The sequence below is a fragment of the Strix uralensis genome, chromosome 22 (assembly GCF_047716275.1).
Source record: "Strix uralensis isolate ZFMK-TIS-50842 chromosome 22, bStrUra1, whole genome shotgun sequence".
Classification (NCBI taxonomy): Eukaryota; Metazoa; Chordata; class Aves; order Strigiformes; family Strigidae; genus Strix; species Strix uralensis.
The window spans coordinates 10,619,903-10,644,046 of record NC_133993.1 but is presented as its reverse complement, the minus strand read 5'-3'; the positions used below and the strand labels follow the sequence as shown (position 1 = coordinate 10,644,046).

Sequence of the window (24,144 nt, the reverse complement as noted above, 5' to 3'; positions counted from 1 at the left end):
AGGGGACAGTGCCGTGCAGGGTGACAGGGGCACCTGGGTGTCCCCAGTGCAGGGACTGTGCTGGGTGACAACAGGTGCCCAGGTGTCCCCAGGGGATGGTGCCGTACAAGGGGATGGTGCTGCGGCTGGGTGTCCCCGGTGCAGGGGACAGTGCCACGCTCAGGTGTCCCCAGGGCAGGGGACAGCACCGTGCAAGGTGATGGGGGTGCCAGTCTTGTGCCCGGGTGTCCCCTGTGCAGGGGACAGCGCTGTGCAGGGTGCCACGTGTACCCCCAGTGTCCCCAGAGCAGGGGACAGCGCCGTGCAAGGTGACAGGGGTGCTGGTGCCATGCCAGGGTGTCCCCAGGGAAGGGGACAGCGCCGTGCAAGGTGACAGGGGTGCCAGAGTTGTTCCCGGGTGTCCCCCGTGCAGGGGACAGTGCCACTTTTGGGTGTCCCCCATGCAGGGGACAGCGCTGTGCAGGGTGACACGTGTGCCCTCCAGTGTCCCCCCACAGTGTCCCCGGTGCAGGGGCCAGCACCGTGCCGGGTGACAAGGGTGGCAGTGCCACGCTCAGGTGTCCCCAGTGCCACCGTTCCCGGTGCTGCCAGCGCAGCGCCCGTTTTGGGGGGGGGGGGGTGGCGGCAGCCGGTGCAAGGGGTGGATGGGGGGGGGATGATCCCGGTGCCGGTTGCCGGGCGGGCTGGGAGGTGGCCCCGGCCCTGGGGTCCCCCGTTGTGCCCGGACTCCCCGGTGGCGGCGCGGGGCCGGGGCCGCCGGCGGAAAGTGTGTCACTGGGGCACGAGGCTCTCCCCGGGAATCACATGGGGGAGGCGGCGGCGCCGCGTGCGGGCCAGTGCGCAGCCGCGGCCGGTGCCGGGCGGGCGGCGGGGCGGGCGGCGGGCGCACAACAGCCCTTACCGGGCGGCGGCGCGGCACGGCTCGGCTCCGCTCCCTCGGCTCGGCTCCCCGCCGCCCCCCTCCATCCCTTTCCCACGCACCCCCCCTCCCCACACCCCCCCCCCCGAGGATGGCCGCCCCCGAGGCCGGGAGCACAGGTCAGTGCCCCGCCGGGACCGTGCGGGCACCGGCACCGGGGAGCGGGAGCGGGAGGGGGGGGTGTCAGTGCACCGGGAGTGTCCGGAGGGATCGGGACAGCGAAGAGGGGGCGGGGGGGGGGGGGGGGTCCTGCGCAACCCACCGGGCAGGGAGAGCACCGGGACCGTGTCCCGGAACGGGGCTTCTTCCCACCGGGAACCGGGCGGTCGCGTAGAGCGGGGTAAGGACCGGGCAGCGCGGCTGGGAAAAGGGACCGCGGGGGGGGGGGGCGCTGCGCGGTGGCACCGGGAGCGTCTGGCACAGCGGGGAGACATGAGCGCCGGTACCGGGGCAGGAGACCCCGGCCCCGGGGAGTCCCGGGGGGGGCTGGTGCGGAGCGGGGCCGGTGCGGCCCGTGGGCGGCGGAGGCGGGAACGCGCGGCCGGGGCGCCCCGCGCGGGGCCGCGCACCGGGAGTGGCGGGAGGGGGGGGCGGGAAGGGAAGGGGGGGGGGAACGGAGGCGGCGCCCCCCCCGCGGCACGTGTCCCCCTCCCCGCCGCTGCCACGTGCGGAGTTTGTTTTCCCCGCAGCCCCGCCCCGCCCCCGCCCATTGGTCGCCTCATGACATCATCGCTGCCCCCTCGTGACGTCACACCCGGAAGCGGGGACGCCGCGTTCCACTGGCGCGGGGGGGCGCGGGGGGGCGTTATCTCCGGGGCAACGGGAAAGGGGCGGAGCTTCGAGGCGGGCCAATGGGGGCGGTGGGCGGGGCAAAGCGTGAAGGGGCGGGACCGCGGGAGGCCACGTGCGGCTCGAGCACGTGGGGCGGCGGCGTGAGGCCGCCTGAGCCTGTCTGGGGGGGGAAGGCTGTGGGGCGGCCGTTTTGGGGGGGTCCCCAGGGGTCGTCCCGGTGCTGCGGGGCCAGAAATGGTCCCCGCGTCCTGGTGCAACCCCCTGGGGGCGTCTCCCACCCCAGAGCGTCCAAAAAGGGGCGTCCCGGGGCTTTGGGGTGTGGGGATCCCCCCAGTATTTTAGTGCCCCAGCAGCTGGGGGTCCTCAGGAGCTGCAGGGTTTTTTTGGGGGGGGGGGGGGGGGGGTGAGACTCGCTGTCCCCAACTCGGTGACTCCCTTTGGCGGGGCTGGGGGGTGTGACTGGTGGCGGCAGGCTGGCTCCGGCACGCGGCGTCTGCGCCAGCGGCACCGTGTGCGGCGGGAGAAACGTGCCCCGGTGATCCCGTGTGTCCCCATCGTCACCCTCCACATGTCCCCACCCGGAGTCAGCCCGAGCCACTGTCCCCCTGCCCCATGTGTGGGGGGGCTGCACCGGGGGGCTCCATCTGGAGCTGGGGGGCCAGGAGCCCGGCGGTGCCGGAGCCGGCAGGCATTAACCGCTGCGACCTCCCGGTTACGCCTCCGGTGGGTTCCCGGCCCGTGTTCCTCCCACGGACACTTCCGGGGCGCCGTGGCGGGGGACCCACCCATCACGCACCCGGGCAGCCCGGCCGTCCCCGTCCCACGTGGCACCGGCCCCCGTGGCGGGCGCGGTGCCTGACTCAGGGCGGGCGGCACACGTGCGGCCGCGGCGCAGCGGGACACCCGCGGGGCCGGGGTGCGTCCCTGGGGAACCCCCCCCGGGGCTGCGAGCTCCTTCCCGGGTGCCCGCTCTGCCGGAGGCCGGGGCGGGGGGGAGGCTGAGGCCGGCGCAGCTCGGTGCATGTGTGGCCCCGCTGCTCTGCCCGCAGGCGGCGTGATCAGCTACGTGGGCTCCAGCGGCGCCTCGCCCAACCGCACCAGCCCCGTCTCGCTCTGCAGCGACAGCTCCAACGGCAGCTCCCAGTCGGGCTCCCAGCCCTTCCCCACCTACTTTCCTCCCTCGCCCACCGGTTCCCTTCAGGACTCCCGCGCCTACGGCGGGGGCTCGCTGGCCCCCTGTGAGGATGGCTCGCCTTCATCATCCTCCTCCTCCTCTTCCTCCTCCTCGTACGGTTCCTCGGTGAACTTCCCCGCCGTGCAGCAGGTCCCCGCGGACGAGCGGCGCCGCAGCTCACCCAGCAAAGCCGGCAGCACCGTCACCAGTGAGTTGAGGGGGGGGGTGTGGCGGGTGGTGTCCCCCCCATCCCATGTCGTGACGGGCACCCTGGGACCCCGCTCACCCCCCCGCGTCCCTCGGCAGAGCTGAACGGGATGGTGCTGCTCTGCAAGGTCTGCGGGGACGTCGCCTCCGGCTTCCACTACGGCGTCCACGCCTGCGAGGGCTGCAAGGTACCGGGGCCGGGGCCGGGGCAGCGAGGAGCCCCTGCTGTGGTGGGGGGGGGCTCTGAGTGACACCCCCTGCCCCGCAGGGCTTCTTCCGCCGCAGCATCCAGCAGAACATCCAGTACAAGAAGTGCCTCAAGAACGAGAACTGCTCCATCGTCCGCATCAACCGCAACCGCTGCCAGCAGTGCCGCTTCAAGAAGTGCCTGCTGGTCGGCATGTCCCGCGACGGTGAGCGCGGTGTCCCCCGCCCCGGGCGCCCCCAAAACCATGTGCAGTGCTCTATGGCCCCTCGGGGGGTGGGATCCCCCGTCCTGGGGGCTGCGTATCCCCTCCTGGGTGGGTCCCCGCCACGGTCAGGGCTGTGTGTCCCCTCCAGAGTTGGGTCCCTCCCGCCTGCGCTGGGTGCCGCGCGTGTCCCACGGGATGTGGCCCCAATTCCACATGCTCAGGGCTGTGTGTCCCCTCCCAGGATGGGTCCCCCCCAAAATCAGGGCTGTGTGTCCCCTCCAGGACCAGGTCCCCCCAAATTCAGGACTATACATCCCCTCCAGAGTCGGGTCCCCCTGCCTGCGCTGGGTGCCGTGTGTGTCCTGCCCCAGTTCCCCGTGCCTAGGGCTGTACGTCCCCTCCCAGGATGGGTCCCCCCATGCTCAGGGCTCTACGTCCCCTCCAAGCTGGGGCATAGGGCTGCAGCCCCATGGCCCCCTACATCGCGCAGGGCTGGAGGGGGGGCCGGGGGGGCCGGCGTGCCCCGGTTCCCCACTAACGCCGGTGTCCCCCGCAGCGGTGCGCTTTGGGCGCATCCCCAAGCGGGAGAAGCAGCGGATGCTGGCGGAGATGCAGAGCGCCATGAGCGGCATGGGCAGTGCCCCGCCGGGGATGCCGGGCACCGGCGAGGGTCTGGTGCCAGGAGGAGGCCGCGCGCCGCCCCCCGGTCCCCCGCCGCTCGCCCCCCCCACCTGCTTCTCCCAGTTCCCCCAGCAGCTGACACCCCCCCGCTCGCCCAGCCCCGGGGGGGCCACCGAGGACGTCATCGCGCAGGTGGCCAAGGCCCACAAGGAGATCTTCGTCTACGCGCACGACAAGCTGGGACCCCCCCCCGCCTGCGACAGCGGCCTCCTGCGCTGGGACGCGCCCCCCGCCTGGGCCCAAGGCCCCCCCGAACCCCGGCTCTGCCCCCCCGCCTACCCCGAGCCCCCGGTGCGGGGTTGCCCCTGGCCCCGCGGCACCAAGGACGTCCTGCCGGTGAGCGTCCGGGGGCTCCGGCTCCCCGCCCCGGGTATTTTTAGCTGCTAATCGCACTAATCGCCTTGTCCGTGCCGCGGCGGCGGGGCCGGGGGAGCCCCGCGGCGCCGAGCTGAGCCGTGCCGTCACCCGCAGGCCTGCCCCATGAACAGCCACCTGCCCGGCCGCAGCGGGCGCTCGGTGCAGGAGATCTGGGAGGATTTCTCCCTCAGCTTCACCCCCGCCGTCCGTGAGGTGGTCGAGTTTGCCAAGCACATTCCCGGCTTCCAGGCCCTCTCCCAGCACGACCAGGTCACCCTGCTCAAGGCTGGCACCTTCGAGGTACGTCCCGGGACAGCGAGGGCTCGATGGAGGGCACGGTGCCCCCACGGCATTGCATGGTGCCCCACGGCCCACCGTGAAGTCCCCCAGCATGGCACGGTGGCCCGTGGACCAGCATGGAGCCCAACAGCATGGGCACAGCGGCCCATGGACTGGCACGGAGCCCCACGGCATTGCAGGGTGCCCCATGGCGTGGAGCTGTGGCACAAAGCACGGCATTTTACAGTGGCCCATGGACTGGCATGGAGCCTCGTGGCATTGCAGGGTGCCCCATGGACTAGCATGGAGCCCCATGGCACGGAGCTGTGGCACAGAGCGTGGTGCCCCACGGCACTGCACAGTAGCCTGCGGCGTTGCAGGATTCCCCCCAGCATGGCACAGTGCCCCCCGCATGGGAGCCGTGGCATGGAGCACGGCCCAGCACAATGCCCTACGGCACTGCATGGTAGCCCGTGGCATCACAGGATGCCCCCAGCACAGCACGGTGCCCCATGGCACTGCACAGTAGCCCGTGGCATTGCAGGATGCCATCCAGCATGCCGTGGTATCCCATGACACTGCATGGTAGCCAGTGGCACTGCATGGTAGCCCATGGCATTGCAGGATGCCCCCAGCATGGCACGGTGCCCCATGGCACTGCGTGGTAGCCCACAGCATCTCGGGATGCTCCTGGCATGGCACGGTGCCCTAAGGCACTGCACGGGAGCCCACGGCATCGCAGGATGCCCCCGGCACGGTGCCCCCGCCCCGCTGATGCCGCGTGTGCCGCAGGTGCTGATGGTTCGCTTCGCTTCGCTCTTCGACGTGAAGGAGCAGACGGTGACGTTCATGAGCCGGACGAAGTACAGCCTGGAGGAGCTGTGGGGCATGGGCATGGGCGACCTGCTCAGCTCCATGTTCGAGTTCAGCGAGAAGCTCAGCGCCCTCGACCTCACCGACGAGGAGCTGGGGCTCTTCACCGCCGTCGTGCTGGTCTCGGCAGGTGGGAGCCGGGGCGATGGCGGGGTGGGGGGACCCGGGGGGGGTGTCACCGCCCGCCTGCTGACGCCCCGTCCCCGCAGACCGCTCGGGCATGGAGGACACGGCGTCGGTGGAGCAGCTGCAGGAGACGCTGATCCGCGCCCTGCGCGCCCTCGTGCTGAAAACGCACCCGGCCGAAACGTCGCGATTCACCAAACTGCTGCTGAAGCTGCCGGACCTGCGCACCCTCAACAACCTCCACTCCGAGAAGCTGCTCTCCTTCCGCATCGACGCCCAGTAGGGCCCCCACGGACCCCCCCCCCCCGCGCACCCCCCCCATCCCTGTACATAACACCGCGGGCGGGACACACACACGGACACACACACACCCCCACACGAGCCCCCCCACGAGGGACAGCACGAACCCCAACAGTGCCCACCGGGACTCTCCGGGGGGGGGCTGCACCCACCCCACACCCCCCCACCGAGGTGGGCACCAGGACCCTGCCCCCCGAGATGGGTGCCAGCCCCACAGCTCCGCTGGCAGCGCTGGGGGGGGTTCCCCTACCCCGGCCCCCCCACTCCGGCAGCCAGCGGTTGGAAAGCAGAGGCCGGATCCAGCCGAGCTGTGTGGGTGGGTTGGGTTGGTTTTTTTTTTTGTTTGTTTTTTTGTTTTTTTTCATCATATATTTATTACATAAATATATAGTAAAATAGACCAGCAACAATTACCATAAAAATATCTTTCTTTAAAATCCTGACCAAAACACAAAAGGGTTTAAAATCGCACGTCACAGACTGTGATTGTCACGGAGCTCAGTGGCCCCCCCCGTCCCCCCGCCCTACATTCAGCGACGCCGGCCGCAGCCCCCGCCGCCCCCCCGGCACCATGCATAGAAGGGGGACCCCGCGCTGGGCCGTGCCAGCGGGGCTCGACGCGGCCCCAAGCAGGGGCAGCTCCGGGAGCCATGAGGTATGTGCTTGGGGGGGACGGGGGGACGCGGGGATGGGGGACGTGGGGACGGCCCGGGGGGGGGGTGTGGGGGAGGCTGGGGGGGGGGGGGGGTGTCACCGGTTCTGCCCCCCCGGGCGAAAACCGGGGCCGACGCTGGACGTGCGATGGCGACGCGAGACGGAGACGAGAGGGAGCGGCCCGGGGGGCGCGGGGGGAGTGCGAGGGCGAGGGCTTGCTGGCCAGCGGGGCGGGGGGATGGGCTGAGCCCCCCCCCCCCCAAAAAAACGAGCCACTCCAGGGCACCGTGCTGCTGCCCCAGAGGCGGGGGGGACACCCTGCGCCCGGCTGCAGAGGCCGGGGGGGGGGGGGGTCACGTTTGCGGCTTAAGACACATCCCGCGCCAGCTCGGCCCTGCCACGGCGTGGGCAGCGTGTGGACTCTGCACGGGAACACACGGGCACGCGGGGCAACGGCACCGGCACGGGGTGGCCACTGCACTTGGCATCGCACCAGCATCGTGCCAGCGTGCGTGGCTACTGCAGCGGCACGGTGTGGCCACTGCACGGACACTGTGGCCACTGCAGTGGCACGGCCACTGCACAGGGCGTTGAACCAGCACACGTGGCCACTGCACTGGCACGGTGTGGCCACTGCACCAGCACAGTGTGGCCACTGCAGTGGCACGGTGTGGCCACTGTACAGGGCATTGAACCAACGTGCATGGCCACTGCACCAGCACAGTGTGGCCACTGCACGGGCATTGCACCAGCATTACACCAGCATGCACGGCCACTGCACCGGCACAGTGTGGCCACTGCACAGGCATTGAACCAACATGCGTGGCCACCGCACCAGCACAGCACAGTCACTGCATGGCCACTGAACCAGCATTGAACCAACATGGGTGGCCACTGAACTGGCACAGTGTGGCCACTGCCCCAGCATTGCACCAACACACGTGGCCACCGCACCGGCCTGGTGTGGCCACTGCACGGGCACTGCACCAACATCCGTGGCCACTGCAGCAGCCCAGCCTGGCCCAGCGTGGCCACCCCACGGCCCTTCCACGGCCACCGCTCCAGCACACGCGGCCTGGCCCGGCCATCACGCCGGCGTGGCACAGCGGGGGCCGTGCCGCGGGGGCCGCAGCCCCAGCCCGAAGGCACCTGTTAGGGCCGAGCGTGACCGTGGGCAGCCGGGGGGGGGGGGGGGGGCGGTGCTGCCGGGGCGGGGCAGGGGGGGGAATCCCCAAACCCTGCACCCCCCACCCCGGCACCGGCTCCTATTGCACAACCCGCAGCCGGTGCCACCGGGACCCCCCCCCCGCCCCGCGCCGGGCACCTGGGGGTGAGAGTTTAAGACATTTTGCACCAAGTGCAAAGCTGGCCCTACTGGGAGGGGGCCGAGGGCACCGTGACCCCCCCCGCCCCGGCCACGAGGGCACCCATGGGTGCCACGCTGCCCCCCCCCGACCCGGCTGCAGGGGGTCCGGCGGGGCCCCCAGACACGACCCCTGTGCAGGGGGGTGGGGGGGGGGGCCGGGGTGTGGCGGGGAGCCCGGCCCAGCCCCCTGTGCCCAGGGTGGGGGGGGGGGGAAGTGTCTCGTGTTGGGATTTCTGCTTTTAAACGACCCGTAAAAAGATTTTTTTTTTTAATTACAAAAATTATATATTTTATATATATTTATATATATATATATATTAGCTTAGGTGGGCCCGGCAGGCTGCCTGCCTCGCCGGCCGCCCCCCGGCCCGCGCCCCCCCTCGGCCTCCGCCTGAGGTAAGAAAAAATTCACAAACCTAAATCGGGGGGGGGGGGAAAAGGTGATAAAACCATTCCCGGGTGCCCCCGCTGCAGCCCTGCCCCCCGCCGAGCCTGCCCCCCCCCCCCCACCCCGCAGGCCCCCCACCGGCCCCCGCTGCAGCCCGACCCCCCCCCACTTCGGGAGCAGGGGGGGGCGGTTGGGGGGTGCAGCCCCCCCCGAAGTGCTGCTGCTGGGGGGCCGGGGCAGTAGTGCAGTGAAGGCCGTGCGGGGTCCCGGGGGGGGCACCCGCTGCCCCCCCCCCGCCCTCCGCTGGCGCCTCCAGGGCCTTTGCAACTCGGACACGACAAATAAACCCACGAGGACGAGGGGAAAAAACAACAAAAAAAAAAAAGACAACGGAAAAGGTGGGGGTGTGGGGGGGGGGGGGCAGTCGCCGCGGGTCCCCACGACCCCCCCCCCCAGCCAGCGTCCCGCAGCGCCCACCGTCCGCCGGCGCTTGGCACAAAATCGTCTCCTCTCAGCCCAAAAAAAGACAGAGAAAACCAAAGCCCCGAATCTGGCCCCGAATTTGAGGGGGGGTGGGGGGGGTGCAGGGTGGGGGTGGTGGGGGGGTCACCCCAGCCGGGGCAGACCCAGAGACCAGCGGTGGAGGTGGGGGGGGGGTGTCCACCAGCCCTGTGCCCCCATGGGCTGGGGTCCCCCTCACCGCCGCTGTGCCCCCTGCGCCCCCCACCCTGCTATGGGGGGGTCCTGTACCCCCCCCAGCCCCTGCGCCGCTGCCCGGCCAAAAGTGCATGTGGCCGCGGCCCCCCCGGCCGGGGCAGCCTCTCCCTGTGCAGCCCAGAGCCCCCTCCTCTCCTCTGCTCTTCCTCCTCCTCCTCCTCCTCTCTCCTTCCAAAGTGCAGTTAGTTTAATATTTTAGCCTCTCAGGGAGGGAAATAAATGCTTAAAAAATAATAATCTAAGAAGAGAAGGACAATAAAGGAAACGCTCGACCGTCGGGGCCCTTCCCTGTGCAAACAAACAAAATTCATCAAGTCCTGGGGCGCGGGGGGGGCAGCGGGGAGGGGGGGCACAGCGGGACCCCCACCCTGGGCACAGCGTCCCCCGGCCCTCACCCTTAGGGGCGTCGGGCTGGGATAAGAAAAAAAAAATTGTTTTGTTTTTAGGGAGGTGGGGGGGGGGTGGTGGGCCAGAGCTGGAGAAGGGGTGGGGGGGGGCATGGGGGGGGTGGGGATGGCAGCCCTACACCTCCTGGTCCTCGAAGACCTCGAGGAAGAGGGGGGGGAAGAGCTCGGTGGGACACTCCACCTTCATGTGCAGGAAGCGGCTGGCGTGGCAGGCGCCGATCATCCGCAGATCCGTCACCTTCATCAGCAGCTTGGGCCAGAAGTGGGGAATGTTGTGTTTGCGGTAGTTGATGTAGTGCTCGAAGGCCAGCAGGTACGTCTCCTGGCACTTCTCGATCTTCTCCACGCAGATCAGCCCCGTCCGGTCTGCGGGGACACAGGGGCCGGCGTCCGCGGGGGGGGGTTCGTCCTCCCGCAGGGCGGCGTGTCCCGCCCCCTCCTCCAGGGGTTGGGGGGCCCCACCCTGTAGAACCCCCCCTCGGCCTGGGGCGGCTCCCCAGGGTGTTGAGGTGGTCGCCCCGTGCAGCTCGGGCGTCTGGGTGGTGGGGATTGGGGTGCTCACCCCATACTCCTACAGCTCTAGGGATTGGGGTGCCCCGTCCCATACTCCTGGGGCACTGCGGATTGGGGTACCCCACCCCATATTCCTACAGCACTGGGGATTGGGGTGCCTCATCCCATGCTCCTGGGGCACTGGGGACTGGGGTACCCCACCCCATATTCCTACAGCACTGGGGATTGGGGTGCCCCGTCCCATACTCCTGGGGCACTGTGGATTGGGGCACCCCACCCCATATTCCTACAGCTCTAGGGATTGGGGTGCTCACCCCACACTCCTACAGCACTGGGGATTGGGGTACCCTACCCCATATTCCTACAGCTCTAGGGATTGGGGTGCTCACCCCACACTCCTACAGCACTGGGGATTGGGGTACCCTACCCCATATTCCTACAGCTCTAGGGATTGGGGTGCTCACCCCACACTCCTACAGCACTGGGGATTGGGGTGCCCACCCCATGCTCCTGGGGCACTGGGGATTAGGGTACCCCACCCCATATTCCTACAGCACTGGGGATTGGGGTGCCACCTCTAGCACCCCCATGCTGCAGCACTTGGAATTAGGGTGCCTGCCTCATACTTCTGGGCACTGGGAATTGGGGTGTCACCCCTTGCACCCCCAGGCTGCTGTAGCACTGTGGATTAGGGTGCCCACCCCACGCTCCTGGGGCTCTGGGCATCAGGGTGCCCACCCAATGCACCCCCAAGACGCTGGGTGCTCTGACATCGGGGTGCCCACCTCCTGCACCCCCAGGAAACCCAGGGCTCTGGGCACTGGGGTGCCCACCCCAAGCACCCAACGGTTCCCCGGTACCGGGGTGCTCCCCCCCCCAATCCCCCCCACCCCCAGCAGCCCTGGGGGGCGGCCGCCGACGCCTCTACCTGAGGACATGAGCAGCACGGCCTGGAGCAGGGCCACCTCGGTGTCGTCCAGGTTGAAGGCAGAGAGGGACTTGCCCAGGTCGAAGATGGCGTCGGAGACGACGCCGAGGCCGCCGTTCTTGAGCTGCTCCCGCTTGACGGCCATTTCCCCGCTGAGCGTCAGCGTCTCGCTCTCGGGGTCGTAGCGCACGGCCGCCCGCAGCGACATGATCTCCATGCAGCAGCCCTTCAGCAGGATGATCTGGTCTTCGCAAGGCAGCTGCGGGGCCGGGGGGGGGGACACACACATGGTGTCAGCAGGAATTACTGCTGCACCCCCCCACCCCGGCCCCCCCCCTTACCTCCGAAAACATGGGCAGTTTTTTGGCAAAGTCGACCACGCGGGTGATGGCCGGGGTGATGATTTTTGTAAACTCGCTGAACGCCTCCAGGTCGACTTTGTCCCCGTCAGGCATGGAGGCCATGGGCGACTGGCCGATGTCCTCGGGCTGCGGGGACGGGTGGCGGGGTTAGGGGGTGCCCTGTGACCGTGTGTGTGTCCCCCCCTGTCCCCAGGACCCCCGTGGCGGCGGGGCAGGGCTGGGTGCGGGGCAGCAGCCAGGAGAGGGAGCCTCGTGCCAGCGCCGCGGGGACAGGGCCAGGGCTGGGGCCACCCCCCCAGGGCACAGCTGTCCCCTTCGGTCACCGCTCACCCCTTAAACCTCCTGGGGGTGACAAGCTCAAGGACACCGAGCGGCGTCCCAAAGCCCCGTACAGGGGCACCGTGAGCCCTGCCCGCCACACGTGCACCGAGCGTGCGGGTGCTCAGCTGACAGCGGCCAGTGCGGGGCGGGGGGTCCGGGGTGGTGGTGTGACCCCCCCACCCCGTGCTGTGCCCTGTGTCCTCACCAGGAATTTCCGCTTCTGCTTCCAGTGGCTGCCCTGGGCGTTGGTGCTGCGATGGGCCTCCGTCACCACGTGGATCAGCTCCCACTCCTCCGCGCTGGGGTTGGGGCGATGCTGCAGCGACTTGATCATCTCCTCCTTCCGCCGCCGCTCCCGGTTCTCCTCGATCAGCTTCCGCTTCGCTACCCGCTTCGAGTCATCCAGCACCACTGCCGGGAGCGCCCCCCCCAACCCCAAAAACCTCGATCAGCCCTGGTGGCCCCCCCACCCCTCCCTGCACCGCAGCACCCGCGGCTGCAGCGCAACGCCCCAACCTGCTCCTGCAGCCGCACCGAGCACCCCGACCCGCCGTGCCGGGACCCCAAACCGTCCCTGGAGCAGCAAGGGGACCCCCCCCGCGCCCCCCCCGCACTCACAGTCCATGGCCATGCCCACGGAGATGCACTTCTTGAAGCGGCAGAGCTGGCACTGGTTGCGGGTGATCTTGTCGATGACGCAGCAGCCATCGTACTTGCAGGAGTAGGTGGGGTGCAGGTTCTTCTGGATGGTCCGACGGAAAAAGCCCTGGGGACAGCACGACGGGGGGGGGGACACACAGACAAAATGAGCCCTGGTGACACCCCCCCACACTCTGCCCACCCCCTGCACACCCCCCGCCCTCTCACCTTGCAGCCCTCGCAGGTGATGCAGCGGTAGTGGTAGCCGGTGGCTTTGTCCCCGCACACCACGCACTGTTCATCTTTGTCCAGGTAACTAGGGATGTACCCTGGGGGGGGGACACACACACACATGCATCAGCGACCCCCCCGCTGTGCCCCTCCCCGTGCCTCAGTGTCCCCCTGCGGCAGCATCTGCCCCCAGCCCCGCCGCAGGCAGCCCCGGCACGGGAAGGGTTAACGGCCGGGGGGCTGGGGGGGCTGCCCAAGCCCCCCGCAACAATAAAGCTCCCTTTATCCAGCTCCCCAGCCGGCTGCGGGGGGGTGTCCCTGTCCCCCCCCCGGCACACAATGGCCCACTGTCCCCGCTATTGTCTGGGGTCCCCCAGCCTGGGGACCAGCCCCCCCCATCATGGGGAAACTGAGGCACAGAGCACCCACAACACACAGCGGGGGGGCCCCAGCACCCCGGGATCCCCCCCCCCCCCCAAGATGGGGCAAACCCAAGCATGGGGGCCCCGAGAGCCCACTCTGTGGGTGCCGGATGCAGGGGGGCCCCCAGACCCCCCCACCCTGAGCGGGGAGGGGTGCTGGGAACCGGCCGCCTGGGTCCCTCCTCCCGCCCCGCGGGATCCCGCTGGCGCCGGCCGCTCCCCGCTGGGGAATGGGGCAGGGCTGGGGGGCAGCGCCCGCCCGGGCCCCCCTTATCTCCCACCCCAGGGTGCTGCCGGCCCCGATAGCACCGCCCCGGCCCGACCCACGGCCACGGAGGGGCACCCCACGGGGGGATGGGGGTGCTGGGGGTCCCCGCGGGGACGTGGGGTGCTGGGGACAGTGTGGAGCAGGGGTGTGGGGTGCTTTAGGGGGGGGCAGGAGAACGGGGTGCCCGTGGGACTTTGGGGTGCCTGGCAAGGGCATGGGGCTGCCGGGGTGCCCCTGGGGGACCCACAGAGACACGGGGTGCCCGGGGGACCCCCGGATTTGGGGAGCTTGCGGGATGCGGGATGTAGGCAGGACGCGGTGAGGACGTGGGGTGCCCAGGGGACCCGGGGCGGGGCCCGGCACGGACATGGGGCAGTTGGGGGGTGCTGAGGGGGGTTCCGGGGGGGGGCGGGGGGCGGGATCCTGTACCTGACATGCTGCTCTTCACCAAACATTGGCTGCTCTTTCTTTTGCGCTTGCCATCCAGCCACCTGCGGGGGGGGGCCAGGCTGGGACTGAGCCCCCCCAGCCCCCCACGAACCCCCCCATTCCCCTCCACCCCCAGCTGGGAGCTGGGGACCCCTCGCCTGGGGTCCCCCCCACGTGTGGAGTCCAGGGCACGGAGCTGTGGGTGCAGGGTGGGGTGGGGGGAGCCCTGGGGGACACCCACCCCCCCAGGGACACGGCATCGCCCGGGGGGGGGGGGGGCAAGAGAGGGGGGAGGGGAAGGGGGGGGGGGAAGGGAAGGAAAGGGTGGCGGGTGGGGGAGGGGAAGGGAAGGAGGGTGGGGGAGGGGCAGGGAAGGGCTGGGGGAGGGGAGGGTGGGGGAGGGGCTCATTTTCAGTCAAAGACAAAATGTCCTTTTGGCTCAGCGGGGAAGTGACATCAGAGGGGCCCAGCCAATGGCGACCGGCGGGGGTCCGCGCCTCGCCCGCACGGCACCAGCCCATTGGCGGAGCCGCCTGGCACGGCCGGGCCGGGGGGGGGCCCGACGCCACGGGGATGGGCACCTGCGGGTGGGGGGGGGAGGGCCCGAACCCACGGGCACCCCCGCAGAGCCCACCCGGGGCGGGGGGAGGCGGGGGGGGGGGGGTCTCCGGCTCCAGCCCAAGGTGACCCCGGGGCTGGCGCCCCCCCCCCCCCCGGGGCACGTGAGAGCGGGTGGCCATCCCGAAATAGTCCCGGGACAGGGTGGCCCGAGGGGCCCCGGCTGGGGAAGGGGGTGGCTGGGAGAGGCCCCCACGGGGGCACGGGCACGAGTGGGGGACACACGGGAATGGGCAACGCATGGGGGGCAGCCGGGGTATGGGGGGACACATGGGGACACAGCGGGTGCAGAGAGGTGAGGGCACGGGGACACAGGGGACACACAGGGCACGGGGACACACGGACACACAGGGGGGCACAGGGACACACGGGGACACACAGGGCACGGACACACAGGGGGGCATGGGGACACACGGGGCACAGGGACGTACGGGGACACGTGGGGCACAGACACGCAGGGGGGCGCAGGGACACAGGGCACAGGGGACACACAGGGCCCGGGGACACGCAGGCACGGACACGCAGGGGGGCGCAGGGACACGAGGCACAGGGACACACGGGACACAGACATGAAGGGATGCACGGTGACATGGAGCATGGGGACACAGAGCACAGACACGACCACATGGGCACACACGGGGACACATGGGGCACAGACACGACCATGCAGGGATGCACGAGGACACGGGGCATGGGGGCACATGGGACACGGGGCCACGCAGGACACGGCCACACAGGGATGCACAGGGACACATCGGGCACGGGGCCACGCAGGGCACGGAGATGTCTACGGCCAGGCAGAGGCCACGTGGGGACCTGTGGGGACACGTGGGGCACGGTGAGGCGGGGGGGCGGCGCGGGCACGGGGCGGGGGCTCACCGGGTGTCCTCTGGCTCCGACAGCGGGTCCAGGGTGCTGGGCTTCTGTTCCATTCACCGCAATTCCATCAAGGAGCGCTCAGCACCGACCGAGTGGGCTCCGCCACCGGTGCCACGCGCGGGGGGGCCACGGCGGGGGGGGGGGGGGCGGGCTACGACGCGCGCCCCATGGCGCCCACCTCAGTGCTCAGCTCCGCGCAGCATCCCGGGCCGGACCCTGCGAGACAAACCGTGGCTGAGCCCAGACCCCCGGAGAGGTGGGGGGGCAAGGTGGGAGGGGTGGGGGGGGGGGCGGGGAGCCCCCCTGGGAGCTGGGTGCCACGGTGCAGGGCTGGGCAGGGGGGGCTGCAAGAACGCGTGGAGCGTGTGAGAGCGAGCGAGGGCTGGGCGGGAGCGCGAGGGACGTGCGAGAACACGTGGAGCGAGCGAGGGCTCGCGGGGCGCGTGCAAGGGCACGCGGGGCTGGGCGAGAGCGCGCCCGGGGCGGCGAGAGCGCGCCTGGGGGGGGGTGAGAGCGTGCCCGGGGGTGTGGGGCTGTGTGAGAGCGCGCACAGGCGTGCGAGAGCGTGCACGGGGAGGGGGGAGAGCATGCCAGAGCGCGCACAGGCGTGCGAGAGCGTGCACGGGGAGGGTGAGAGCGCGCAGGGAAGCACGAGCACGCGCACGGGTGGCAGGGGGTGCTGCAGCTGTGGGGCAGAGCTGGGGGGGCCCCCCCCCAAACAGTGGAGGGAGGCCCCCGGATGCTGTGCTTGGGGGCCAGGCTGAGCCCCGATGCATTCGCCACACATGCTGGGGGGGGGGGAGAAGACTTACGGGGCGCCGGGGGGGGCCGGGGGGGCCGGGCGATCCCTCCTCTGCGAGCTCTCCTGCGGCAAAGACACGGCGAGGTGGGGCCAGGGCGTGGGCAGCACCGAGGGCACCTCCCGCCCCCCACTGCCGCAACCCCCCGGGATGGGGAAACTAAGGCACGACCCCCACAGACCCCCCCCAACTCTGGGCCGCCCCCCCCCCAGAGCTCCACATCCCCACGGGTGCCCAGCGCCCACCCGCAGCACCCCAGCAGGATGGGGGGGGCCCCCAGCCACCACCACCCCGTGAACCCCCGGCGACCCGCCACGGTACGGGGGTGTGGGGGGGTGCGGGGGCCCCCGGCCCGCGCCGGGGTGGGGGGGGGGGCGTGGGGCTGCGCTGGGCGCCGTGCCCGGCCCTCGGGCTCCTCCGCTCCGTGCGGGGACAGGCAGAAAGTAGGTCACGTTTGTCTTGGCCGCCGTAGAAATTCCTCCGGCGGATTTAAAACGCAGCGGACGGGGCTCGGCTGCGCCCAGGCCGCCCCCCACCCCCCCCCCAACCCCGCAGCACCCCCACGCCACGGGGCACCCCCCTCTGGCCCCCCTCCAGCCGGGGATACCCGGGGCAAGGGATGCTGCACCCATGGGTGCGCGGCAGCACCCCAGGCCGCTGCGGGGTGAGCGACGCACGGTGGGGGGGGGCGGTTCGTGCGAGGGGTCCCCCAGACCCCCTGGAGGGGCGGGGGGGGGCATTGCCTGTGCCTGTCTCTGCGGGGAAATTGAGGCAGCGCGGGGCACCCCACCACCCCCGGGTCTGCTCCCCAGCTCGGGGGGGCCAGGGGGGGCCGGGGCTCCTCAGGGTGCTCCGGGCCAGGCTCTGGGGCCGGCGGTACCTATAGAGCCAGGGCGGCGCGGCCGGGGGCTGCAGCAAATGTTTGTTCCATATGGGAACGGCGCGCGGAGACTTCCAAGTATAGGCACTGGCAGCGCGCCAGGGCTCCGCGGCCCCGCCGGGCACCGGCCCCCCCGCCGCCCCCCGCCCCCCTTCCCCCGGGACCCCGCGTGCCAGCAGAGCCCCGACCCGCTCGGTGCATGTGTGGGGCTGGGGTGCGTCTCGGCCACGGCGCGGGCCGGGTCACCGGGTGCTCTGAAACCGGGTGCTGCCGCTGCCTCAGTTTCCCCGCCGGGGCGGCCTGGCCGGTGAGCGGTGGCAAGTGAAGAGGGGCTCGGGGCTAACGCCAGGGCTCGGCCTTGCTAAGCCGGGGGCTCGCCCGCGGCACCGAGCATCGCCCACCCCCGCCGGCACCCCCGGGATCGCCGGCACCCAGCGCCCGGCCGAGCCGCTCCAGGAACCGGCGCTCGAGGAATCCCGGGCGCGCTGGGGCGGCCCAGACAGACAGACAGACAGACAGACAGACACGGGAGGCGGCTCTCCTCCTCCTCCTCCTCCTCCTGCGGGACACGTGTGATGAGCGCAGTCAGGTCTCAGCCCCCCACGCTGTTCCCCATGCCCAGTGGCACCACAACCCGCATGTCCCCACCCTGCAGAACCAGGTGCAGGGCTGGGGGAGGGGGGGGGGGAGCAGGGTGGAAGGAGCCAGGGGGCCCCCACCCTGCGCCCCCCCCCCCAGCCCAGCCCCACACCCAGGGGAGCGTTTCTGCTGAGTCGGGTGGTTGCAGGCGATAGAAAACAACCTGGGGGTAAAGTCCAGGGCTGGGCCGGTGGCGGGAGCCACGTCGCCTCGTGGGGGGCACCCAGCACCCCGCTCCTCAGGGACACGAGCCCCCGGGGACCCCCCCAGGATGGGGACCACAGCCCTGGGAGACACCGATCCGCGAAGGCCCCAGCTGCCTCCATGCAGCCGGACGCTGGTGCTGGGGACTGGGGCTGCCCGTCGGTGTCCCTGCCCACCCCCCCGCACCCTGGGGACAGATGGGGGTCCCTGGCACCCCCTCCCCCCCGCCCAGCTGCCAGCTGGGTCAGGGAGGTGAGGGCCTAAGCGCTTTAGCCAGGGTGCCAATTAGCGTGATTAGTGTGGGCGGGGGGGGGGGCAGGGTGCGGCGGGCAGACCCACCGGACAGCGGCGCGCGATGCCCGGCTGCGCAGGCAGCTGCCGGCACCAGCGGGCACCGACGGGCAGCAGCACGGCTCTGCCCCGGCCGGAGAAACCCCGGTGGCACCGGCCGGCAGCACCGCGCCGTGGGAGCGTGGCCAGGCGCGGGGGCACCTGCTGTGGCACGGCTGGCAGCCCCCCGGCACACACCAGTGCCCACGTGCGCGGCTGTGGCCGGTGCCACACATGTGGCCTCGCCCGGTGCCATACGCTCCCCCCACGCCTCTGCCGGTGTGTGGGACCCTATGCCCGGTGCCACACGGTGCTCGGTGCCGTCGCGGGGTGCCCGGTGCCGCCGCGGGGCACGCGTGGCAGCGCGTGGCGGGGTTGGCATACCGGGAGGCTGCAGGAATCCCAGACATGCGCAGCAGCTGGGGATGCCACCGGCCTGACATCACCCAGTGCCACGGGGGACCCGCGTGGTGCCCCCTCGACGCGCACGCGGGCTCTGGGCCGTGCCACTGCATGAGCCACCTGAGCCCAGCTCCGCGTCCACCCCGCCATGGCTCCAGGAAGCCACCACCCGAGCGAGGGCAGGTGGCCGCGGGGACGGTGACCTGCCCCGGTGCTGACCCACGGGTGGCCGCGGCCTCGCGCCTCCGACGGGTCCTGGATTGCCGCTGTGGGGACCCACGCTGCGACCCCGACCCCCCGCCCGGCCCCGCAGCCACCGCAAACCCCAAGGGACTCCGGGTGCCGTTAAGTCCAACCGAGGCCGCGCCGGCCGCTCCATCCCGCGGTGCCCGAGCGTGCGGCCGGGACGAGGCGGCAGCGCCGGCTCCGTTCCCCTCACGCCGCTCGGCCGCGCCTCAGTTTCCCCGGGGCCGCCGGCGAGGAGCTGCTCGGCAGACGAACCGTGTCCCTCGTGCCAGCGCGGCAGGACACGGCTGGATCCCTGTGCCCTCCCCCTCGGGCTCCTCCTGGCCACGAAGGACGGGGGACCCGCGGGCGCCTGACGTGTGCTGAGTGCCCCCGGTCTCAGCTCGGTGGGGCGGCTGCAGGCCCCGAGCCCCACGGGGTGCCCCCGGCCCCGGGGAGGCTGTGCCGGGACGCCGGGGAGCTATTCTCAGCGCTTGGCACCGGGATGGGGACGTTTCTAAATCGGGGGCTCCGGTTCACGCGCACCGGGATGGGGGGGGGGGACACTCTTGGGTTCCCTCCATGGGGGCCCCACTCAGAGCGGTGGGACACACACACACACACACACACACACGCAGCCACCACCTCACCACGATGTGCCCGGGGTTGTCACCGACGGCGGGACACGGGGAACTGGCCCCGAGCCCGTCTGGGGGTCCCTGGGAAGAGGACGTGGGGGACAGTCCCTGCAGTGTCCCCACGGCCACCACCCGACCCCCTGCCCAGCCAAGAGGCTGCAGTGCCGGGGTCACCTCCGTGTGCCACCGCCCCGAGGAGGGGGTCCCGGCCCCCCCCGCGCCCCCCCCCCGGCCGCATCCAGCCTGAGCGGGGCTCCGGGCGTCCTGCCCGCGCCCGCCTTCGCCTTCACCGCATCCCCCCCCCCTCCTCCTCCTCCTCCTCCCGCTTCCCCCCACCCGCCTGGAAGGGGACCCGGGCGTCCGGCCCCGCCCCCGCGCTCCACGGCGCACCGGCGGCTGCGCGGGGTCCGGGGGGGGGGCCCCGGGGGGGGGGGGGGCGCGGGTTGGGACCCCCGGCCCGACGGCTGCTCCAGCCCCGGAAAAGTGCGCGGCGGGGAGCGGAGCGGGGGGGAAACCGCTTCCTGAAGCAGCCGTGTGTCCCCCCCCAACTCGGGAGGGGACGGGGATTGGGGGTGCGGATGCAGCCCCCCCGCCCCCCCAAGCGCCCTCCCCCCCGGGGGTGCCCGACCGGGCTCCCCCCTCCATTCCCCCCCCCGCCCCGGGCTGCCACGCTGCGGCCCCGCGAAGGTCACGGCCGCGGCCGGGTGGGGGGTGTCAGGCGGGGACCCCCACTCGAGGACACCCCCACACCCCGCGCCGCCAGCCCGGGGGGCTGCGGGGCTGCACCGGCGTGCGCGAGCATTGCGGGGGGGGGGGGGGGCACACGCAGCCGCACGGCAGCACCGGGTGTGGGGGGGGGGGGGGATGAAGGGGGGATGCGCCTCGCCCCCACCCTGCGCCAAGACCCCCGGGCGGGGGAGCCCCCCCCAAACCGGTTCCACCGGGACCTGCCCGCGCCCCACGGCGGCCCCGGCCCCCCTTCCCCCGCCCCGTTGGAGCCCCGGGGGTCCCCGGTGCCGGCGGGGGTCAGGCGGGGTGAGGCGCAGCTCCAGCGCCCCCCCCCCCGCCACCGCGACGCGGGGGTCACGGCGGCGGCACCGGCTGAAGGTCGCCGCGGGGCCGAGGTCGAGCCGGAGGCCCGGGCGAGGCCGGGCCGGTCCCGGGGTGACCTTGGCCGCGGCGCCCGGCTGCCCTGCCTCAGTTTCCCCGTCTCGCCCCGGGGGGACGCACCGGACCCGGTCAGGGCCGCAGCCCCGCGCCTCACCGGCGGCACCGGGACCGCCGCACCCCGGGCGGGATCCGGCCCCTTCCCCCTTCCCGGGGTTGGGGGTGGGGGGACGCGGCGGTCCGCGCCCCTTCCCCTCCCCGCCCCCCCCCCCCGCGGGACCGTGGGGGGGAGCCCCCGCCACGCCCCGCGCCCCGCTCGGTGGGGGCAGCCCGGGGGTGCGGGGCCAGAGTCGTGTCACCCCCCCCCCTCCCTCCCCTCCCCCGGGGACGCCCCTCGGTGCCCCCGCCCCAACCGGGAGCGGTCGAACCGCCCCCCCCGCCGTTCCCGTCCCCCCCCCCTCCGCGCGCTCTGCTCCCGGCGCAGAAAAAAATAATAAAAAAAAATTAAAAAAAAAAAAAAATCGCAGGCATTCCTACCGCCGCTGCCAGGAGCGGGAGCGGGCGGGGACGGCCACGGGGCACGGCCACGGCCCCCCCACGGCCCCCCCACGGCCCGGCCGGGCCACGGCCCCCCCCTTCCCCCCCGCCGCGACAGGGCCACGGCCTGCCCACGGCCCGGCCCCGCGACCTGCCCACGGCCCGGCCCCGCCGCGGCTCGGCCCCGCACCCGTCACCGCAGCGCCACGGCCCGGGCCCACGGGCCCCCCGCCACGCCACGGCCACGCAGCAGACGCGGAGCCGGGGGGGGGCCACGGCGCTGCGGGCGGGTGGAGGGAGGGGAGGGGAGGGGAGGAGAAGAGGGGGGGGGGGGGGAAGCTGCCCGCCGTGCACAGCCCCCCCCGGCCCCCCCCGGCCGTGGCGTGGCGTGGCGGGCGGTGGGCAACGGCCGCGCTGCACCAACGGGGGGGGGGTGGGGGGGTGGGGGAAGCGCGGGGGGCCCCCCCCAGCCCTACGGGGTGTGTGTGTGTGGGGGGAACGCGGCCCCCCCCCGCTCCACGCCAAACGCCCGGATTTTTCAAGAAAAATATTTACCCGTGGGTTTCCTCCCGGTGCGCGCTCGGGCCAGCGCCCCCCCCCGCGCCCCCCCCCCCTCCTCATTACACGCACCGAACTGCGCCCGGGCTCAGCCGGGGGCGCCCCGGGGTGGGGGGTGGGGGGGTCGGGGGCCGTCGGTAAACAACCGGGCTGCGGCGGGGCCGGGCGGGGGGCGGCGGCGGGGCCCGGTCGGGCCGTACCTGGGCGGCGGCGGCGGCGGCGGGCGCGGAGCGGAGCGGAACGGGGCGCGGAGCAGAGCGGGGCGCAGCGGCGGCGGCGGCGGCGGCCGACGGCTCCTGGCTCCTCCCCCGGCCCCGCCGCGCCGCCCGCCCGCCCGTTCCGCCGCGGCCGCAGCCCCCTCCGCCGGCCGCAGCCGCTCCCTGCACCCGCCGCGCCCGCCCCACGGATCCCCGCGTGGGGACCCACGGGGGAACGGTGGAGACGGGACGGCCCCGGGAGGGGACACCCCCCCCCTATCCCCACGGGACGGGGGAATCACGGGAGGGGGGTGACCGTGGAGGGGCGGGGGTGTGCATGGGGAGGCCGGGATGGAGCCCACGGGGGACGGGGCCCGCGGGGATGCTGTGACAGTGACAACGGGGACAGGGGATGGTGCCCGCAGGGTTGGGGACAACACCCACGGGGGAGCGGGGCACGGGGCCCACGGAGGCCCGGGGACGGTGCCCGTGGCGGGTGGCCGCAGGGATTGGGGACAGCGCCCACGGGGATGCCGTGACAGTGACGACGGGGTGTGGGGACAGCGCCCACGCGGGGCTGGGGACGGTGCCCACCGTCGTGGCCGTGGCGGGGCGGGGATGGTGCCCACAGGGGTGCGGGGAGGGTGACAGTGGGGACTGGGGACACTGCCCACGGGGCGTGGGGACGGGACCGGAGCGGAGCTGGGGACAGCGTGGGGACGGTGCCCACGGGGCGGGGACCAGCTCCGCACCTCGGGGTGCCCAGCCCGGCCCCGGTGCGGGGGGACACACGCACACACCCCCGGCACCGGGGGGGGCCCACTCGGCCCAGCACCGCCCCGGCGGGCGCCCCACGGGGCACCCAGCACCCCCACGGCGGGTGGGCCCTGCCCCTGCGCCCCCCCCGGGGGATGTGTGGGGCTGGGGGGGTGGGGGGGGCGCAGGCGGGGCCGGGATCCGCTGTGGGGCCGGGGCCAGACCCCGCCGTGGGGCGGGCCGGGGGTGGCAGCGTGCACTGGGGGTGCGGGGTGGGGGTCTCGCTGGGGGTGCCCCTCCCGCAGCACCCCAACCCGTCCGGCCCACCCCACCTCCTTCCCAGCAGCCCCTGCGCCCAGTCCCGTCCCCCCCCCCCGTCCCCGTCCCTGTCCCCCCCGGACTACACATCCCGTCATGCCCGGGCTTAAAGGGCCGCTGCCGGCCCCCCCCCCCCCAACGCCCCCCCCCGCCCCGGGCACCGCAGTAGTTCGGCCCGGGGACCCCCGGGGGGCTCGGCCTGGCCGCCCCCCCCCCCGCTCCCAGCCCCGTGGGGGCCCCTCCCTGGGCTGCCCAGACAGTGCGGGGGCACCCAGGGGACGAGGGTGCTCAGGGGACGAGGGGAGAATGGGGGTCCCCAGGGGATGGGGGGTTCCAGGGGAGGGTGGCACCCAGGGGAGGGGGTAACCGGCAGCACGCGGGGGAGGGGGCACTCGGGGGACAGCGGCTCTCAGGGGATGGGGACAACAAGGGGATGGGGGTCCCCAGGGGACGGGGGTCCCCGTCGCATGGCGGTTCCCAGAGCTGACCCCCATCCTGCACCCCAGGGCTGGGGACAAAGTGACAACCTGGGTGTCCCACTCCCGCGACCCCCCCGGTCCCCCCCCAGTCCCTGTGCTGCCCCTGGTCCCCACAGCCCCGTGCTCCCCGTGTCCCCCCTCCCTGGACCCCGTGGCCCTCCTGCTCCCCGTGGCCCCCCAGGCCCCCCCAGCCCCCCCAGCCGGGGCGCCAGCGTGGCAGAGGCAGGGTGGTGGCCCCCCCGCCCCCCCGGCCTGGCCCCCCCCCGGCCTGGCCCCCGCCTGTACCGTACACTTTATCCTCGGCAAACACGGTGAGTCTGCGGCCGCCCCCCCCCCCCGAAACACCGTCTGCCCGCGATAAGGCCGTGGCCGAGCTCGTCTGCCCCCGGCCCGTGGGGTTCGGCCACCTCGGCCCAGCACCATGTCCCCAGCTCGCCCCCCCCGCCCCCCCCCGTGGCCACCCAGCACCCTCCGTCCCCCGGGGGAAACTGAGGCAGGGCTGGGGTTCACCTGCGACCCCCCGGGGACACGGACAGGCGCCTCTCCCCCCCCCCCCAGCCCCCCGGCCCCCGCCGTGACCCCAGTGCCACCCCCAGGCCTCTCTGTCCCCACCCTGGGCAGGGTGGGCACCCCCCACCCTGTGGCGGACCCCGGGGGGGGACACGAGGGACGTGGGGGGGCCGCGTCGCTCTCGGGGTGCAGCGCAGTCGGCCGGAACAAGCTCATTAAAATTCATCCCACCGCTCTGCGCCGTGCAGCCGCTATATATAACCCGAGCCCGGCAGCACGGCCGAGCTGGCCCCCCCCGGAC

At 72.8% G+C, this 24,144-nt stretch overlaps 2 protein-coding genes across 2 annotated transcripts; one reads left to right on the top strand and one right to left on the bottom strand.

Annotated features, from left to right (window-relative positions):
- Positions 1-885: 885 nt before the first annotated feature.
- NR1D1 (nuclear receptor subfamily 1 group D member 1) lies at positions 886-6,543 on the top strand. Its single transcript, XM_074892057.1, has 8 exons — positions 886-1,038; positions 2,761-3,093; positions 3,192-3,280; positions 3,361-3,505; positions 4,062-4,522; positions 4,658-4,843; positions 5,615-5,825; positions 5,905-6,543. The coding sequence occupies exons 1-8, from the start codon at positions 1,011-1,013 to the stop codon at positions 6,102-6,104; spliced, it is 1,653 nt and encodes a 550-aa protein (XP_074748158.1). The 5' UTR covers positions 886-1,010; the 3' UTR covers positions 6,105-6,543.
- On the bottom strand, positions 6,532-21,883 carry THRA (thyroid hormone receptor alpha). The gene is made up of 10 exons (XM_074892122.1): positions 21,784-21,883; positions 16,076-16,128; positions 15,264-15,479; positions 13,767-13,828; positions 12,645-12,745; positions 12,396-12,543; positions 11,983-12,188; positions 11,436-11,582; positions 11,095-11,353; positions 6,532-10,019 (listed from the first exon to the last, which is right to left on the bottom strand). Exons 3-10 carry the CDS (start codon positions 15,314-15,316, stop codon positions 9,769-9,771), a joined length of 1,227 nt encoding a protein of 408 aa, XP_074748223.1. The 5' UTR covers positions 15,317-15,479; positions 16,076-16,128; positions 21,784-21,883; the 3' UTR covers positions 6,532-9,768.
- Positions 21,884-24,144: the final 2,261 nt, after the last annotated feature.